At 34.8% G+C, this 20,428-nt stretch overlaps 3 protein-coding genes across 20 annotated transcripts in view; 2 read left to right on the top strand and 1 right to left on the bottom strand.

The window, feature by feature from the left end:
- Positions 1-3,211: 3,211 nt before the first annotated feature.
- LOC118051427 (uncharacterized) overlaps positions 3,212-20,428 on the top strand; it is a 29,607-nt gene continuing 12,390 nt past the window's right edge. For both annotated transcript variants that reach the window (XM_073409056.1, XM_035062072.2), the window contains exon 1: positions 3,212-3,336. The gene's annotated coding sequence lies outside the window, so the exon portion shown is untranslated. The remainder of the gene's footprint in view (positions 3,337-20,428) is intronic.
- LOC118051476 (uncharacterized) lies at positions 4,046-6,106 on the top strand. Its single transcript, XM_035062129.2, has 4 exons — positions 4,046-4,120; positions 4,195-4,794; positions 4,892-5,008; positions 5,125-6,106. Exons 1-4 carry the CDS (start codon positions 4,046-4,048, stop codon positions 5,983-5,985), a joined length of 1,653 nt encoding a protein of 550 aa, XP_034918020.2. The 3' UTR covers positions 5,986-6,106.
- LOC118051423 (probable disease resistance protein At4g27220) overlaps positions 8,087-20,428 on the bottom strand; it is a 33,849-nt gene continuing 21,507 nt past the window's right edge. The window contains exons 1-9 of one of the 17 annotated variants that reach the window (XM_073409039.1): positions 15,665-15,754; positions 15,446-15,509; positions 15,181-15,261; positions 14,920-14,983; positions 11,837-14,641; positions 11,301-11,678; positions 10,454-11,194; positions 8,460-9,266; positions 8,087-8,366 (exon numbers count right to left, since the gene is read on the bottom strand). In XM_073409039.1, the coding sequence (XP_073265140.1) occupies positions 8,334-8,366; positions 8,460-9,266; positions 10,454-11,194; positions 11,301-11,678; positions 11,837-14,590 (4,713 nt within the window). In that variant the 5' untranslated portion in view covers positions 14,591-14,641; positions 14,920-14,983; positions 15,181-15,261; positions 15,446-15,509; positions 15,665-15,754 and the 3' untranslated portion in view covers positions 8,087-8,333. The other 16 variants (XM_073409045.1, XM_073409049.1, XM_073409044.1 and 13 more) reach the window with 16 other exon arrangements.

Here is a 20,428-nt window from a genome sequence, read left to right as displayed (position 1 = left end):
ATATAATATAAAAAAAAAATCTCAATTCGTGGAGAAAAAACCAATAATATTCTTCGTTGAGGGTCGCTCTAAAGAAAAGAAATGGAGTTTCTTGGCTAAGCTGGACCAATCAAGATTCATGGTGGCACAATAGTATATAATTGGGTAGCTGCAATGACTGCCTTGATAGTACAACTTACATATAAAGGAAATTGGTGCTTCCAAAATTACAGCTCAGTATCACACGTGTCATTGACGCTAGAAAAAGGCATTAATATGCTTTTCTTCTGTGTTGAAAAACTAGATTTCAGTTGTACGAAAGGTGGACTTCCTCACTAAAAAATTATATCTTTTTTTATTATACTGAGAATGTTGAAACTTTTCAAGATTTATTTAAAAAATCTAAATAAAATAATTGTAGAAAGTGTCTCACACTTCAAAATGGTATTTGAAAGACCAAAATAATTGTCAAGCATAGACAGTGGGTTTTTTTTGAAATCATATTGTAATTGTTATCTTAAAAGTTTCGTCCAATGAGATCTTGTGATGGAAATGGATTATTAGCAGAGAAAACATAAAAAGAGGAAAAGGGTTGTGTTCCTATGTATGTTCTGAATCAAATACCTCCAATTTGTCACAGTGATTATACACACATAATTCTTTCAAATGTGTCGGTGTCTTCTTGAATAGAATTTCTGAGCTCGTGGTAACTGCCCAAAGTAGAGAGTATGAACACTGAGACTTATCTAAATTTTAAAAGCTTGTTTTGGCAGTAAAGATGTGATATATTAAATAATTTGTTCATGCTAAAATATATATTAATAATATTTTTTTATTTTTAAAAAAATTAATATTTTGACATCAGCATTAAAATGATTAAAAATACTAAAAATATAATTAATTTGAAGTTAATTACAAATTAAAAAAATTAAAATTTTTAAAAAATACTCTTTTAAAATACAAAAACAAATAAGTTCTATAATGAAGGTCCTCACTTCCTCTGTACAGAGTCCATGCTTCCCCAATTCACTTGGCAGTTGGAATTTCTTCAACCCTCCAATTATAGCAGTGTCTTCCAGAACACAATATGTGTTTTAGCTGAATACTCATCATTCAAAGCCAAAAATATAAACAGAAATAAAGATCCAGGGGATCGAACCCTGTAACCTCGGTGCAAAGCTAGCGCTCTACCATTTGAGCTACATCCCCTTCTGATTTCGATAACATATTAATATTTACATATTGGTTTCCACAAATTCCTGGATCGTGGAGGGTCCATCCACCCCAGCATATAATGGAAGCTTCCTGGTTTTTATACCAATCTTGCATTTATAATTTTCAATCCTTTATATATCTATTTTTATTAAAGGTTCAGGTGATACTTTCATGATCAATTTACATTAAGTAAAGTATATAGAACTATGAAATAAAAAAAAACAAAAATATTTCACATTTATCGAACAAGTTTATTCTTAAAAATAAAAATAAAAACTCCGCAAATTATTTTGATTTTATGTTAAAAAAAGTTATAAATATGTAGATTCTTATATATAAATAATAATCGAGTTAATTAACCGCTTAGTCTTTATTGTTTATCACAAATAAATTACATTTAGACCTTATAGTATAGCATGATAGATTATTAAATAGCCCTTCGATCGATGTTGACCACGCCTAATTTAGTAGTATTTTTATTCAAAAAATGGTTTCCTATGCTCATCGTTTTTTTTTTTATTCTATCTGCTTTTTTTTTACTAAACTGGATTGACTGAAATATAAATAACCCTTTATAAGTTATGGCATGGCCTTCCTCTTCGTGCTCGAATAAGTCGATTATTTTTACTCATTTCCACATTTATCTTCATAAAAGCAAAGGTCCCTTCCATATTCTATTTTCATTCAGATAAACGACGGCGAACCTGCATAAAAACGAATGCAAGAGTTGAACTTCTCTATCACGAAAAAATCACATAGCCTGGAATAAATGCAATGCACGGAGATTTTGAAAGATTTTATATGATCATTGCTACAGTAATGCAAAAGGCAAGGCACAAATCAAGCGAGTTTTCTCACAGGCATTGAGTGTATGTGTTCTGATGGCCATTAAGGCTCTCTAGTGTTCTGTGTTGCATGTATTTCACTATGCCCTCTTCATTTTCAAGTAAAATTTTCTAATGGTGTTCTTACTAAATGAGATGTAGATCTATAGTTACACCAATCTGTCCATTACCAGATGCAAAAGGCAAGGTACTCCTACAATCCTTTGGTCAATAGCAATGAACAGTGTGATGTGGTGATCCAGACATTCCCACAGCGCTTGATCCCCTTTGAGGCCATGGCCAACCATGTGCGCGTCACAGCTGAGTTAACGCCTGATTGGAGATATCTCAGGAAGGCTTTGATTTCGTTTGCGAAAATGATGGTCTCATTGATAGCGGGAAAAGGACCTCAAACATGTTGTGAAAGAACCCCTTGTCATGGAAGCACAATAACAAACCATAACACCCGCCAAAAAAATCAATAAATCTTCTGATTTCAGAAGTTTCTATGTTAATTGCTACCCTTACGGAAAACTCATGGTTGGACAAAACATTAGGAAGCTTGAAGAGGAGAAAGTGCAGGTATTACATGTACCAAGCCGGGAAATTTATATCTGTATTCGTTTTCATGGCTTGACACGGTTAACTTTTCCGTATTTTGCCCATCAGGTAAAGCTGCTGCAATGGAGTCAAAAAGTTACAAAAAAGCCTTCTCCGATGATGTTAATTACTGGCCAAATTCCGCCTCATCCTATATCTGAGAGAAATGGAAAAAAACCACATTTAAAAGAGCATCGACATCCAGCCTAATCATATATGAAATGAAAACAACAAAACTATATGAAAGAGTACATGTAAATGAACTAGACCTCATTTGTTGTAGTGTTTGCGAGACAAAGGTTGGCATGGTACCCAAAAAATCCAGCCAACAATAGAGAAACTATGACAAGAAACACCATCAGAAGTAATTGAGTGTTGTATGAGCTCAGCAGCCACTGTGAACACCAGAAAATCATTAATGAAATAAGGAATTCATGACACAACCTGTGCAACATGTGGAGCTAAACTACGGAATGAATTTCCAACGCCATAATAAACTGTTAAAACAAAAAGAAATGCCACAATTACACTCGTAAGAAATGCCACTATATATGACCTATATATCTTACACTCATTTCGTATCTCTGGCTCCTCTTTCTACAATAACTGGAACTTATTTCACCTTGCAATAAAAAATCCCTGTCTGGAATCCACTTTGATTTTACCATACCCACTTTCTGTTTGTTGATAAAACGCAGAGAAACTGGAAGAAATCAAGGTAAAGTTTTAACGTTTTTGTTATTTGAATTAATATTGTTTCTGGTTTCTGGTTTCAGCTTGTGTTGATTGAAAAATCGAACTGGGTTTTTCGGCTTAAGATAGAAGAATTCTGGGTTTTGTCGGTTTATGTGTTTAATTCGATTTTTTGGGCGGATTTCTTATTGGTTTCCATTGATCTTTTTTGCGTTTGGTGCCCTTTTGAATTGGTAGACTGGGGAAGTTTTTTTTCTTTTTTAGAGTTAGTTTTTTTTGTTTGACTAGAATTGGTTGAACTGTGTTAGTTTTTTATTAATCGGAATGTTAGGAATTTTTTATCTCTTTTTTTATCAGGGTTGATTTTTTTAAGCTGCTGAGTCGGCGAGGAGCCATGTAGCAGAAGCTTGGCATGTGTTTTGTAAAGTATCTGGAATTAGTGGTTATTGGGTTTTAGGATTGTTTAAAATGCATTGTGGTTTTCGTGTTGTGTTTAGGAGTGTTTAGAGTTGAGAGTCAGTTGTTTTGAGTATTTTGTTTGGTATGAATTTGTTACTTTGAGCTTTGAGAAGTAACGTAGTTTTTACAGTAGTGATGATTGAGATTTATGTTTTTTTCTTTTTGTGAATGAGGCAATCCTGAAATGTTGTGTCCCGGAGGAACAAGAGATTAATGATACAGAAACTAAGCTGGCTGAAGCCTCTACAAAATCTCAGTCAACTGAGAATAACAATATGGAAACTGAGAATCCTATTGAAGCATCGACTAAGTTACAATCTGAAATGAACAACAATGGAGATGGAAATCACGTGGATGCATTAACTAAAGGTCAATCATCCAGAAGAAGAACCCCAAATCATTGAGCCAAATCTAAAAACCATAGAGAAACCCTTCAGCTAACAATTCTTTGAAGTCCAAGAAAGCTAAAAGCAGTCCAAAATCTCAAGGAAGAAACAGAAAGAAGAATAAAGAAATCATACAAGGCAAGGGAGAAAGAAACAGAAATGAGCATGGTGAAGCTAATAACCTGAATTCGAGTGCAAATAATGTTTCTAAGAAAGAGCGCATTGAGAAAGGCCAGGAGATTCGAAAGAACCAAGAAAGGTTTGTTGGGTCAAATAAGGGTCAAAAGAACCAAAAGAGTGGAGAAAAGCATGGTGTCTTGGTTGACAAAAGCTCGAGGAATCAAAAAAACAAAGGAAAACATGATGAGAGAGAAGAGAATGGATGGGATGAGAAGAAGAAAGAAAAGCTTGGTGGTATGATCTTTATGTGCAGTGCAAAAACCAAGTCAGATTGTTTCCTCTATCGTGTCATGGGTGTCACAATGAATAAAAAGGAACTCATATTGGGTGTGAAACCTGGACTTAAGCTTTTCCTGTATGATTTTGATCTGAAACTTATGTATGGTATCTATGAAGCATCCTCTGCTGGTGGAGTAAAATTGGAGCCCAAGGCTTTTGGTGGTTCCTTCCCATTTCAGGTTTTATTTTAATTTAGGAGGCAGACTTCTCTTTTGTAGCATTACTGTTTTCTCATCAACTTTACAGGATCTGCATTCTGATGTTAGTGAGCTCCAGGTGCGGTTTGCTGTTCACAAGGACTGTTTTCCAATCACTGAGAGTGTTTTCAAGAAGGCTATAAAGGACAATTATAATGAGAAGAACAAGTTCAAAACAGAACTTACTGTTCGACAGGTAAAATTTGGCCAGCTCATCAGCTAGCTTGGTATGAATTCTTTTCTGTACATGTATTAGAACTGTTTATCTGATTACCCTATATATATATAAAAAAATCATCTACTTTCTCTTAGGTCCTGAAACTCAGTGCACTTTTCCGCCCAGTTATAGGGCCTGTACGCTCGCCATCAATGGTGACTGTTCAGGACAGAGAAGTTTATGCGGGAGCAAGAGACTTGCAGGTCCATTTGGAAAGGGAAGCATTTGCTAGAGGCAATCATGATGCTAGGAGATACTCTATGCTCTCTGATGAAAGGGATGGACATGTTGAATACCAGAAGGCGGGCTCTATGCACAGAGATGAGTTTCCTTGTGATTTATTCATGAGTGAAAAGGAATATAGAACGTATGGCCTTTCAGGAGAGAGAAGAAAGTTGACTCCCTCTCATCATATTCCATCCACTCTAGACCCGTACCAGAGAGACCAGGAAAGAGAGCACCTTCTTAGACAGCCAGACCCTATATACAGAGACACTGTACCTTTGCAAAGAGAAGCTGTTCTGGCTGTTCCTCTCTACTTGAACCAGCCATATAATTCTAGTGGTAGACGTGAATTGCCACCAGCCATTACTTCGATACCTGCAACTTCTTCTGGCTCTGCTCTTGCTGCTTTGGACCCATACACAAGGGATCCATATTATACTTACCATCATGGTGCTTCATCTGCAGATGCATATGTGCCACCTCCAAGGAGAGATGAACTTTCTTCAGGTTCCTATTATGTTGATGGTCGTAGAGAGACTTACCTATATGAGGCAGATCCCTTGCGTAGGAGGGAAGCTGATCAAGAGGGTAGATTATACTCAACGCATGCTTCTGATGCATTGTCAAATTATAACAAGTTACTCCAGTACCACGGAGCCAAGCCTGAAACTGCACCTCCATCAGTTTCATCTCGGTACTCCTTTGCTGGGCCATCTGTCTACTATCGCTAACCTTGTTTGCAGATCTCTGCCATGGAGGTCGAAAATAACAGAGATTGAGTGTGTATGGTCGAAAATAACGGAGGATAGCTCAACCCGTCATATTTTGGTTGGGATGGGAGATTGAGCACATCTGAGTTTATTTTATTGTACCTTTATTTGGATTTGTTAATCATGTACTTTAGACTTAATTGTTAGTCCAATTATTGGTAATGTTTTCATTAGGGTTTGTCTTAACTAACTGTATTTATCTATTAAAAAAATTGCATCTTTGCAAGAGACGTCTCTGCCCTCTCCTCTGACTTCCTTATTCATTTTTCATTCCTTCTTCAATTCGTTGTTTCCCATCAGAAATGAGGTTTCTTCATGTTCCTATTATGTTGATGGTCGATGAGAGACTTACCTCTTTGAGGCTGATCCCTTGCATCGTAGGGAAACTGATAAAGTGGATAAATTATACTCCAACATACGCTGCTGATGCATTATCAAATTATAACCAGGTGCTCTATAGTATGGACTTCAACTGTATGCTAGATTGCAGATTCATGCATGACTTGGCCATTTACTGCTAAATAATTAGGAAAGTGAGATTGCTTCAGAAGTGATTGTGAACAAGAGTGACCATCATTAAGCTATAGTATCAAGAGAGAACGGGGTTTAAGAGGATAACCTGTGAGCAATCGTGAACATCCATCTGTGACTGCTATTTCTTCCACTGCCTTGCAATTGCATATCTCAAGGTTTTTGAGTTTCTCAAGTCTTGCAACCATAGATGGTGATAATACATGTTTTAGTCTACCACAAGCATCGACAATTAAGCTTGAATTTTGAAAGGAAGAAGGCATATCGAGAACAGGGCCCTGCCATAACTTCTCCAGGTTAATCAACGACAGCTTCAGATCCCTTAGCTTAGGGAACACATCCTGAAACAAAATGCTTTGTTTCATAAGTGATTTTTTTTTTTATTCGAAACGGAGTGAAATGATAAATTTGATCATATATTATGCACAGACAAGCAAGGATAACGAACAACATACTCCAGAAAACGGGTGGTCCTGACCCGGGTGCGTGTTTGATGCATTGGCTGAAGCCACAGATGTATTGTAATTTGTGTTCTTGACTTTCACATCAAGGGTTAGTTCAGACATGGATAAAAACGGAGCAAAGAGCCAGATATATCGAATCAACGACTTGGCGAAAAAGTAAAACCTAGACATGCACCAAAAAACTTTGAAACAAGACACAAGACCCATCTCAAACATGCATGATTGAAGATGATAGAAAGTATAGCTCAACCAATCATTCTTTGCTTTAGAGATTAGAGTTAAGACTATTTTATTACATTTCATTTGGTTTTATTATTGGGGCTGATTTATCTTTCGTGTCAATACATTTTATTTAGTAAGCTACTAGTAATTTAACTTGCATTTTATCACAGGTTGTATAATGTTTTTTAACAAAAATAAATATACAAGCTTTTCAAATGTGTTTTTATTTATTTAAATTCTACTTATAAATCAAAAGATTTACGCATGTATTTAATTAAATACTTTGAGAACCATTGTGTCAATAAATGTAAAAAATAAAATATTCATGCGTCAATTCAACTTGTCTCGTTGTAGGTCAACTATTTTTTTTAACGCAAAATAATTAATGTATAAGTTTTATTGACGTGTTTTTCGACATCAGGTAAGAAATATAACCGTGAATCAAGAAATAGATACTTATATATAATAAATTATAGTAAATATCATATATGTTAATAAAATAAAAAAAATAAAAAAAAGTATTCTACATATAATAGTTTTAAAAAAAATGTAAAGAAAAAATTATAAAAAAATAAAGATAAAAACAAAAAAATAGTACAGTGATAAACCAAGTATTGTGATAAATATTTAAAGTGTAAAAAATAATGTTAAAAAAAAAGTGTAAGGAAAAAAATAAAGAAATATTAAAAAAATAAAGATAAAAAATGGTGATAAGTAAATCAAATATAAAATGATAAAAATAACAAGTATAAAAAAAAATATTGAAAAAACTTGTTTTTCTAAAAAAAAACCCCAAAAATTACAATTTTACCACAAAAAAATTAACAAAATTTACAATTATAATATTTTTACATGAAAACACCATTTATTTATAGTAATTGTAAATCAATGTTTGGGTAGAGTTTTGCTATTTATAGTATTGTATTTTACATTACACAGTTTTGACGATGAATTATGAAGATCATTAATTGATTTCTCCTGCTCCTCTCTTCTTCTTCTCCCTCCTCTCTTCCTTTCTCTCCTTTTACTTCCAACTCTAGGAGCTGCACAGGGATCGAACCCATCGGTGGAGCAAGCATGTATCTCAAGCTTTTACGATGATGAACTTTCAGCAATTTGAGCTTTCTGAAATAGTTAAATACAAGCAAAATTAGATACCTAGTTAGAACTTATTAATTTCATGGTTTGCAGAAATTGGAATGATTGGTCGGTACTTACCGTTTGTGTAGACAACTGTTGTATTGTGGTGTTGAGATTTTTCTTCTCTACATCTTTGAAATTAACTCTCCGCAGCTTGGGAGTGCTCAGTGCTCCGTTGGAGAAAAACTTCATCTCAGGACATTGTATGACAGTTACTTCCACCAGAGATGGGAAATCAAAGCTGTGTTTTTCTGAGCAAAAGCTAGTTAGGCTTGGTAAACTCTGAAGCACTAATGTTTCTAATTTGCTGAAGACAATCTCATCTTTTATTCCCTCTTCCTCGTTTGCTACTATTTCGGTAACCATACCGCAGTCCTTTATACTCATTGTTGTGAGTTGCGCCAGACTTTTTGCTGTTGTGGATGTCACTAATTTTACTAATCTTTCGCATCCCCACACATACAAATTTGTTAGATTTTGGAAAGAAGCACGCGATGGAGCTAAATAAATCAAACTGCCGCAATTCTGTACCACTAGAGTTTCAAGAGTCTGCAGAGCTTGGTCCAGTTGGGAATTGCTCTTCCATAAATGCTCTAGGCAAGGAAGAGAATCCAACTCTAAGTGTCGTATCGGTGAAAGAACTGTTGCATGCTCCTCCATACCAACAAGTCTAGACGGGAGCAACTCTTTGAACGTACCACCTTCCACATTAAGTCTTTCCATATTAGGGAACCTTGGAAGCAGATCAATTGGAAAAGTTGCATGTGCATCACCAAAGCAATACAGATTGAGAACTTTGAGTTTGTGAAAGAAGTATTGAGGACCTTTCAATAATGCCGATGCATGCTTGCTTTCCAAACCTAAATCCTCCAAGTTGGGGAAGATCTGAAAACCAATCAAAAGAAAGCATGCTTGACTTGACGTTTTCTTAACAAGTTTATAGGTTGTGCATAGAAAGATCAACTGAACACTTGACTAAATGAATTGTGCCACGTGAGCTCTGGCTTCAGTTTTGTAATGTTATGAATGCAAAAGCTTTGTCAGTCTTTCAATAAGAATTCTCTTTCTGCAGTGGCTTTTAGATTGAACACATCATACAACATATGTATCCCTCAAAAGAAGTCACCATGCTTCATTGATTGAATGGAAACATAATTAATCATAACAGTGAGATTAATTCATCATTATTATTAAACTTTACTAGAAAATCTGGTCAGAATGGTCTCGAGGTTGAAGATGATGAAATTTTATTTTGGTCCTTCATTAATAAAAATTAGAGTTTAGTCCCTCAACCTTAGAAAATAATAATTTGACCTCTGAAATGTATTTCGGAATTTTGGACAGTATTCTTATGAGATTAAGGATGATGAACCCCTGTTCGATAATTGAATTGTGTAATTTTTAGTTTAGTCCCTCTATTTTGAAGATTTACAATTTAGTCCCTAAACTTTGAAAAATATTATAGTTTGGTTCCTAAAATGTAAATTGAGATTCTGGACAGAGTTTAATATGGATTATGGGTGAAATTTCAGTATGGTTATGTATTTCTGATAATTACAATTTGGTTATCCAATTTTGGTAAAATTACATTTTGGTCCTTGTTTTGGAAAAATTATCTTTTAGTACCTAAAAACTAGGAGACCAAACCTGGTTTCTATTATGCATTGGAATCTTTTATTTGGTTTTTTTTTTTTTGCATATTTCATGTATTTATTATAGGTATTTCTAATAATCCTTAATAGGATTTTTAAAGTTTTTCATCTAATATTCATTTTAGTTCTTTATTTTATAGGCGAGTGAGATAATATTTAATATACATATAATAAAAATAATATGTTTGTTTATTATGATGATTATGACTAGTTAATTACTAAAATATTTATATATACTGTTTTATTTTTCGAGTACTCATGTATTCTTGAATCTACATAGAAAGTTGAATTTTAGAAAGATATATGCTGCTTTAATTACCTAAGATTCGAGTTGTGATATTAACGGTCTAATGAAAGTTTATGTGAAAATTAGAAAGATGTGGAGCGTGTACGTGCCTGGAATAGGGGTGAGGATCATACCTTCCTAAATGAGAGAAGTGGTTGCTGACCTTCGATGTCCATGTGGTCCTCCCTGCTTGGTTCGTGAGAGCACTTTATTTCTGAAGGAAATATTTCAATTTTCTCACAGTCAATCACCCGAAGCGTTTTCAACCTCGGCCATTCTGATGTATGTATTCCCGGATAGAATCTCTTTAGTTCTGGTAATTTCACAAGATGCAGATCGGTAACTTTAGGAAACAAAAACTCAGGACCTTCTTCTAGTCCTTCATCCTTTGCAACAATTTCCTCCACTCCACAAGTATCTATCTGAAGCTGTTCAAGTTGTGGAAGGTTTTGGGCTATAGAGGCAGGGAAGAGACTTCTTAGACCAGGACATTCCTGGACATCCACAGTACATAGGTTATGGAAGGAAAGAATTCCTTGTGGATCCCTATTCCAAACATGCTTCAGCTGTGGAAGATTCCATAGAAGCACAAGTCTCAATTGAGAGGCTGTAACAGCAAGTCTTTGTTCCACATTTATGAGCGCTTGGAGATCAAAAATCTCTTCTACTGAATCACAACCATATATAATCAGATACTCTAGATTATGGAATCTTCTCAGCATACTGGAAGGGAAAATATTCAGTAAATTCTTTCCACCCCTAACCTCCAGTCTCTTTATTTTGCAAAAGGAATCAGGATGGAGTTCATTGTGCCATATCACCTTCAAATTATCCATTTCGCCAATTAGAAATACCTCCAAGTCAGGGAATGCAACCTGCAGTAACAATTCCATTCTGTTAATAGATTGGGGTAAAACATGGAAACAAAATACACGTGTGAGGCAAGCTCACAAATTAAGCATGCTTTTGAAATAAAACCACCTTGTCATCGAAGAGAGCTGATTTTGTGTTGTCAGGTTTGCTCATGGCATTCCATAGGGTGCAGAATCTTGTGAGTTTCGGCAGACCAATGAGCGCTAGGCGGAGTAGTTTAGGGAATAGCATCATTTTGCCTTCTCCGATTCCTTCTGGAACAACTATTTCTTCCATGGACTCGCAATTCCGTATTTCAAGCCTTTCGAGTTGAGCAAGACTTTCGACCATAGAAGATGTCAATAAATAGTTTAATTTACTACAACTCTCCACAACAATGCTTGCTAAGTTTTTAACACAGGGAGGCTGCACAGCAGGTTGGTCGTGCCATATCTTTTCCACTTTGATGGAGGAGAGCTTCAGGTCCTCCAAATTGGGGAATAAAACCTGCATGCACATATTTTGTTTTATCAAGTTCTTTTTATTTTTCAGCGAGATAAAAAAAAAAAAAATCAAAGCCCTTAATTTGTCTACTCATGAGAATGGGTTTTTATTTTTTGAGGTTAAAACGACAAATAATAGCTTGTTAAAAGAGCAAACCAGACCATTGTATTGAACAGTGACATGGAAGTCCCAAGCTCATTCCCATCACTTGCTAATAGCTTCTGCCTTCTATTAGAGTGAAAGCTTGTGAACTGAGGCAGACGTTGCAGTGTCAGTCTACGTAATTGAGTGAACTCTATCGGTTCACCGTCAGCAGTATCATTCTCACTTTCTTCAGCAACAACCTCTTCCATGATCTTGCAATCAATTATTGTGATTTCTTCAAGTCGCACAAGTCTTCTTGCCATGGAGACTGAAAATAAATTCTTCAACCTATGACAACTTTCTACCTTCAAAATTCTCAAGTTTCCAAGCGACTCTGCAATAAGGTGGCCATTGCAGATCTTCTCCAAGTTATCCAACTTTTCAAGAAACAGTGAGTCCAAGTTCAGAAAAGCAGTTCGAGGACCCATCCTCATCGAGTTGATGATAAATTGAACTCCAGGACAATTTTGGACGTGAAGATGCTTCAGCTGACAGAAACCTTCCCCGTCTAAGTCATTGAGGATACTCTTAACACCATTCAGTTCTTGCAAATGAAGTTCTTCAGTGATCTTCAGCAGCGTGTTCACCCCCTCCTCCAACTGAATAACTGTATTGAGCTTCAGTTTCAAAGTTCTTGGGGTTGCATACTTAACAGACCAGTCCCACCCATCTCCAATGAATATTCTGAACCTTTCCAAGTTTTGAAAGCACAAAAACAAGTCCTTGGGCATATGATCTGCATCTGTAATTTGCATGTCTAAGGTAATTAAGTTTGACAGAAGCTTCAATTCTGACAGGCAAGCATTGTTTCTTTCACTGCTTGGTCCTTCAGCCTCCCATTTCAGAAAGCTGTTTCCCATATATAAATCTTCTAACCGGGTCAAGGAAGAAAGGACATTTGGTGATATTACTTCAAGCCTTTCACAATTGCTCAAATCTAGAAGTAGCAGACGAGTTAATTTTCCTATTTCTCTTGGCAAACGAACAATATTAGAACTAACTAAGCTGAGAACTTTCAACTTCTTTAGCTCTCCAACTATAGATATATCTTCCAAAACACAATGATCCAAACACAGCGTTTCAAGGTTCTCAAGAAATTGAAGTGACGAAGGCAGTGGTGAAAGATTAACTTCTGTAAGACCCAAGACTTTAAGCTCCTTCATTTCTCTGAAAAAGTTGTCTGGTATTTGCAGTGAGGGATCCTTGTTCAGCAGTATAAACGACCTGAGATTTGGACATTCTAATATTGCAGGAAGATCAGGAATTTTCCGGTAAGGCGAAGAGATTCCACTGCACTGTTGAAGCACATCATTGGTTGGCCATTCTTTGAGTTCATCTGCCACAACAAGCACATGGTGGTCCCTTGATGCAACATCGATGGCAAAACTTTGAACAACATCATGCATTTTCACGCTTCCATCATTGTCACCTTCTAGCAACAAACAAGAGGCTTTAAGCTCATCCACCAATGTATGCAGTCTGTTTCTTGTTTCTTCCAATGTGGAACGTCCCTTAAACAAATTCAAGCCTATACCATACCTTAACAAGTTTGAGATTAAAATATTATTAGATCGTAATTGCCCACAAAGCAAGAACAATGACTTGATTTCATCACCTCTCAAATTTTGGTAACTCAGTTCTAGACACGAGTAAACTCGTTTGTCAATTTCATCTTTATCAAACCTTGTTAGCTGTTTCAAGGCGTCCTTCCAAGCATATAAATCTTTGTTTTTCAGTGCCCTCGCAACTGTAGCAAGTAAAATCGGCAAACCTGCGCATCTATTGGCTACTTCAGCAGCAACAAGTTGTAGACTAGGATTTTTAACAGTAACCCCCACCATCTTTTCGAAAAAATTCCATGCTTCCTTTGGAGGCAAAAATTGAATCGGGAAATTTTTTATTGCACCCATCTCGCGAGACAGTACATATTCATTTCTTGAAGACATGAGTATCTTGCATCCTTCGTGAGGAATTCCAACATCCTCCAATTTAAGTTCTTTCCAAATATCATCAAGAATTACAAGTACTCTAGTCATTTTCTTCAATCCCTCGCATAGTTGACTTGCCCTTCCTTTATCAGTCTCTGCATCCAATTTGAGTCCTAGCCCATCTGCTATTTCACCTTGAATTCTTCTGATGTCTGGAGTCTGTGACACAAGTGCCAGAACCACCTTATCGAACAGCCTACCCTCCTTGACTTGTTCAGCAACCTTCAACACAAGTGTGGTCTTCCCCAAACCACCCATCCCATATACCCCAACCATGTTCACGGCACCATCCTTCAATGCATCCACAACAGCATTTACTACAGAATCTCTTGATTCAAAGGCCTCATAGTCCTTGACAGGCCCTATACCCGATGGAGCAGCACGGTAAGAAACTCCATCAAATTTCCCTTTTTCCTGGAGATCAACAATAACCGTCAACTCCTTCTTCGCTGCTTTACCCAACCGATAACGTATCTTTAGATCAGGACACAAACCCATGAAGCACTTCGTACTTGATTCATCTCCAACAACACCACCTCCCCCTTCAATGACCCCGTCAACTCTTCCCAGCCAGTTCTCAACGTCAACTTCAATCTCTTCCCCTTTACTTTTAGCCTCCTCTATAGAATGAATCACCCTTGTTTTTGCATCTGTCAGCTTCTCAACTTCATTTTTTAAGTTCTGAATATTGGTATTGCAATCAATTACATAACCAATCTGTCTCTTAATGGGAACAACTAACAGCTCAGCAACTTTGGCTACAATAGAAATCACAATTTCCATGTCCAATGAAACTTATCTCTTCTTCTTTTCTGGAATCAAGCAATCAAGGAACTGCAATGAACAAATTAAATCAAAAGGAAACTTTTCAAATCTTCTGGAACTAAATCAGAAATGAACAGCAAAAGGATTTCTTTATTGCAAGTCAACTAACATTAATAAAGCAAAAACAACACAAATAATAAACAAGCAGCAAAGCAGAGGCTTTTCAAAAGAATAAAGTAACAAAGAAAGAAAGAAAGCAATCAAGATGAATAGCAAATTAACATCAAAGGGTCTCTGGAATCAAGTGATAAAAATAGAAAAAAGAAAAAGTCTTTAAGCAAGTATACCTCTTGGTTTCAGCTAATCAACAGAGCAGTGACTTCAGACCAGTGAGCAGAGGTGCAAATATTACTGCAGATTATAAACAGCTGAGGTTTAATAAAGCAAAAACAACACAAATAATAAACAAGCAGCAAAGCAGAGGCTTTTCAAAAGCATAAAGTAACAAAGAAAGAAAGAAAGCAATCAAGATGAACAGCAAATTAACATCAAGGGGTCTCTGGAATCAAGTGATAAAAGAAGAAAAAAGGAAAAGTCTGCAAGCATACCTCTTGGTTTCAGCTAATCAACAGAGCAGTGACTTCAGACCAGTGAGCAGAGGTGCAAATATTACTCCAGATTATAAACAGCTGAGGTTTAATAAAGCAAAAACAACACAAAAAATAAACAAGCAGCAAAGCAGAGGTTTTTCAAAAGCATAAAGTAACAAACAAAGAAAGAAAGCAATCAAGATGAACAGAAAATTAACATCAAGGGGTCTCTGGAATCAAGTGATAAAAATAGAAAAAAGGAAAAGTCTTTAAGCAAGCGTACCTCTTGATTTCAGCTAATCAACGGAGCAGTGACTTCAGACCAGTGAGCAAAGGTGCAAATATTACTGCAGATTGTAAAGGTTTATCAGCAATGAGAAAGCAAGGGAATGGATGAGAGAAACAGTGGATGGCTTAATGATTATTCTCTGTCTAGTTGAAAGAGCGCATCTTTCCTTCATAAAAAGAGTGGGAAAAAAAGAAAAATAACAACTTGACTTACTACAGAATCTAGGGGCCCACTTTGGAGAACTAACCGATTGAACTCTGCCGAATAAGCAAGTGCACAACATCTATAAACAGTGAGGAACAACTTGGCTTGCTGCATTGCTACAGGAACTAGGGGCACACTTTGGAGAACTAACCAATTGAACTCTGCCAAGTCCTTGATTATGGAGAAAAATGAAATCTTTGATATTTTTTGAAAAATCTGTATTTTTATAATTTTTAAAAAATATTAATTAAATATAAAAAAATATCCCAACTAATTAAATTGAAAATATTAATCTTAAAAAAATAAGAAAGCAACAAGAAAAATTGAAAAAAAAAACTGAAATAGTACTTAATTTAAATCTAAAAATGAAAAAAGCTAGCAAGCTAATTAGTTTTTATTAATAAAGCTCTTTCAATCTAGTAATCAGATAAAATATATATATATCTTTTTTATTATACTGAATGTGAAATTTTTCTTGACTGATCAGAACTGGGAAAAAGTAGCATTGGTGGATTATATTAAGTAGGGAGAGGCATGGATTGATTAGCAGACAAAGATCTAAATAATACTGCTGTAGAACTTCATAGGTTGATTAGCTAACATTAATAAAGCAAAAACAACACAAATAATAAACAAGCAGCAAAGAAGAGGCTTTTCAAAAGCATAAAGTAACAAAGAAAGAAAGAAAGCAATCAAGATAAAAAGCATAAATAATAAACAGCTTTTCAAAAGCATAAAGTAACAAAGAAAGAAAGAAAGCAATCAAGATAAAAAGCAATCAAGATGAACAGCAAATTAACATCAAGGGGTCTCTGGAATCAAGTGATAAAAGAAGAAAAAAGGAAAAGTCTTTAAGCAAGCTTATCTCTTGGTTTCAGCTAATCAACAAAGCAGTGACTTCAGACCAGTGAGCAGAGGTGAAAATATTACTGCAGATTATAAACAACTGAGGTTTATCAGCAGTGAGAAGGCAAGGGAATGGATGAGAGCAACAGTGGATGGCTTAATGATTATTCTCTGTATAGTTGAAAACTTGAAAGGGTGCGTCTTTCCTTCATAAAACGAGTGGGAAAAAAATCTGAAATAGTACTTAATTTAAATCTAAAAATGAAAACAGCTAGCAAGCTAATTATTTTTTAATAATAAAGCTCTTTCAACCCAGATAAAAAAAAAATTATATCTTTTTTATTATACTGAATGTGAAATTTTTCAAGATTTAGAAAATCTAAATAAAAATAATTGTAGAAAGTGTCTCACTTCAAAAGGTATTTGGAAGACAAAATAATTGCAGCATAAACAGGTGGGTCTCTTTTTGAATCATATGTAATTGTTGTCTAAAATTTCGTCCAATGAGATCTTGCGATGGAAATGGATTATAGCAGAGAAAACAAAAAAGAGGAAAGGGTGTGTTCCTATGTATGTTCTGAATCAAATACCTCCAATTTTTCACACATAATTTCTTTCAAATGTGCCGGTGTCTTCCTGAATAGAATTTCTTGAGCTCTGGTATGAAGGTATGAACACTGACTTATCTAAACTTTAAAAGCTTGTTTGGCAATTTAAGTAGGTTACTTTTTAAATAATTTTTTAAGTTAAAATAAATGTTAATGATGTTTTTTATTTTTAAAAAATTATTTTTTAATATTAATATATCAAAATGATTTAAAAACACTAAAAACATATCAATTTAAAATTAATAAAAAAACTTTAAACTTTTTTAAAAATGCTTTTAAAGGTGAAAACAAATAAATCCTAAATCCCTTCATGTCCTCACTTCTCTGTACAGACTACAGAGTTCATGTTCCCTTCAAGTCAGCTTCCCCAATTCACTTGGCAGTTGGAATTTCTTCAACCCTCCAGTTATAGCAGTGTCTTCCAGAACACAATATTGTTTTAGCTTGAATACTCCATTCAAGCCAATAAAAAACAGAAATGGAGATGCAGGGGATCGAACCCCTCGCATGCAAAGCGAGCGCTCTACCATTTGAGCTACATCCCCTTTAGATTACAGTTAATATTTCATATTGATTTTCACGAATTCCTGGATCAGTGGAGGGTCCATCCACCCCAGCTTAAATGGAAGCTTCCTGATTTTTATACCAATTTGCATTTATAATTTTCAATCCTTTGTAGTTTGTATCTATTTTATTAAAGGTTCAGGTGATATTTTTCATGATCAATTTAAATGGAGTAAAGTATATAGGCTATGGAAAAAAAAAACAAAATATTTTACATTTATCGAACAAGTTTAGTTTAATCAAGGTAATCTTAAGAAAGAAAAAAACAAGACTCCACAAATTATTTTTTATTTGTGTTAGAAAAAGTTATAAATATGTAAATTTCTTATATATGAATATAAATCGAGTTAATGACACCATAGTCTTTGTAGTATATCACAATAAATTAATTTGACCTTATAGTATAGCATGAGAAATTATTAAATAGCCCTTCGATCGATGTTGACCACGCCTAATTTAGTACTATTTTTTTCAAAAAAATGGTTTCCTATGCTCATCGTTTTTTTTTTCTATCTGCTTTTTTTTAATTCTTAAAATTAAAAAAAAAAAAAGTCAAAATAAGTTGGAAAAGAAAGTGAAATAGACGAGAAGAATCAAGTTGTAAATTTATTTAAGAGCATAAGGATTAAATATATATTTTTTTTAACTAAGATGACTGATTAGTTAGTTTTACTAAACTGGATTGACTAAAATATAATTAACCCTTTATAAGTTATGGCATGGCCTTCCCCTTCGTGCTCGAATAAGTCGATTATTTTTACTCATTTTCACATTTATTGTCACGACCCGAATCCCGGATCCATGACCGGCACATAGGCAAGGTTCCCCTCCAAGGTTCCAAACCTATGCGAACCCAAAACTTATATACAATCCTTTAAACAACTCAATCAGAGTTTAACCCAGAATTAACAACAAACAACTTCATAAGATAATGTAATTGTCTTAGTACAAGAGTTAATATCATTTCATAGTTTTGGAGCACTAACTTGACACAAATGAAAAGTACAAATTACAACCAAAAGGCAGGTTCGGAAGGTTTAACAAAAGTAACCTGCTATCAAGCTATAAGCCTGAAAAGGATAAATAATGAGAGGGTGAGTTCAACAACTCAGTGAGTAGATAACGCTCAATATACATACACGAGGTAATATAACAATGAAAAATATATATACAAGTATGGCTTTAGTTCTTATACGAAGGTTTATCAAATAGGCCATAACAAGAATATCATATGGTAAAACTCGTCAGAAAATCAAAATGCAATGAGCATGAGGCTCCGTACTGTGGGATGATCGGTCCACACAGGTTGGTGACTCCCCCGACCAACTAGGGTTCAGATACGATGTGCACAAAGACTAACACTACCCTGTTAGCATGGGTATTCTGACTGACATACCATAGGTTCATAATCATAATCAAACAAACATATCCATATCTCAAAGCTCAACTCATGACATCAATCAAATGAGGAGCCATCAATTCAGAAGTCAAATCATATTGGTTCATATCAAGAAATCAGATTCAATAATTGATCATGCTTTATCATATCAAGGATAATAATCAGCATATATATTATCAAGAAGCATGATCCAATTCATATTAACAAATCAAATATTTATAATATTTCTCATGCATATGGAAAATTATCCACTCACCTGACTCAAAAGCAAACAACACTCACAAGCTGAAACCGAAGGAAATCCTATTGACGTCCTGCCGGCAGAATATCAGGATTATCTGAATACAAAGGAGACATATTCAAAAACGACTCGAAAGAATATTTAACATATTTAATACACTTAACTAAGGGTGTATTATGTAACCCTATATGTTTTTAAACTAATTAGTCAATTTTTCTTAAAAACCCAAAATCTAACGGTTTTCCCGAAATCTAATCCATAATAAAATCAACTAATAAAATTGGTAATAATTCACTAAATAACCCTTAATTATTCATCAAACTAATCTGCAAAAGCTAATATTACAGCTAGGGACTAATCTGGAATTTTTCCATATTTTTAGGGCCAAATTGTAACTTTTGTCAAATGGAGGACCAAACTGAAATTTGTCATAAATCCATGAATATACTGAAATTCTGACCTTAATTAATCCTCAATTCTATCCAGGATGTATCATTATGCTTCAGGGATCATTCTGGAATTTTACTAAATTTTTAGGGTCAAATCGTACTTTTTGTCAAATTGGAGGACTAAATTGAAAGTGTTAAATTCTCTTATCTATACAGTAATTATGTCCATAATTCATATGGTATTCTGTTCAGAATCTCGGAATATGCTCCAGGGACCAATTTGTAATTTTCCAAAGTTCGGGGACTAAACTGTAATTTTCGGAAATTGAGGGACCAAATTGAATTTTCGTCATCTTCAACCTCAAACCCAGAATTTCAACAGATCACCTACTGTTATCCCCTGATTTCTAACACAAATTCATCATTCAAACAAAACCATAACTCAAAATCATCATAATCTTCCATAATCAACTTAATAATCAATTACCCACAACAATCAACCCCTAATCTTCAATTTAATTCATCAATTAAACCAAAAACACAAATTCTCAAAACTCTAACATTCATCAAAACTGAAATTAAAACTTAATTAACATATTATACACATTAAACAACCTAAATCTTACCTTTTTCACTTATTTCCTCCAAATCTCTTCCTTTTTCCCTTATTTTCCCTTCCTTTCTCTTCTTCTTCTTCCTCCCTCTTCTCTCTCACGGTTTGCTTTC

This window comes from Populus alba, chromosome 5 (genome assembly GCF_005239225.2).
Source record: "Populus alba chromosome 5, ASM523922v2, whole genome shotgun sequence".
Classification (NCBI taxonomy): Eukaryota; Viridiplantae; Streptophyta; class Magnoliopsida; order Malpighiales; family Salicaceae; genus Populus; species Populus alba.
Note: the sequence above shows the minus strand (reverse complement) of the source record. Positions and strands in the feature narration are given on the sequence as shown.

What these genes read in the sequence shown, in the direction of transcription:
- LOC118051476 (XM_035062129.2), top strand. Translation starts at nt 4,046, where the DNA reads ATGGAAACTGAGAATCCTATTGAAGCATCGACTAAGTTACAATCTGAA. An exon ending in ACAATGGAGATGGAAATCAC is followed by an intron (nt 4,121 to 4,194) that starts GTGGATGCATTA and finishes TAAAAACCATAG; the next exon opens with AGAAACCCTTCAGCTAACAA. An exon ending in CAGAACTTACTGTTCGACAG is followed by an intron (nt 5,009 to 5,124) that starts GTAAAATTTGGC and finishes ACTTTCTCTTAG; the next exon opens with GTCCTGAAACTCAGTGCACT.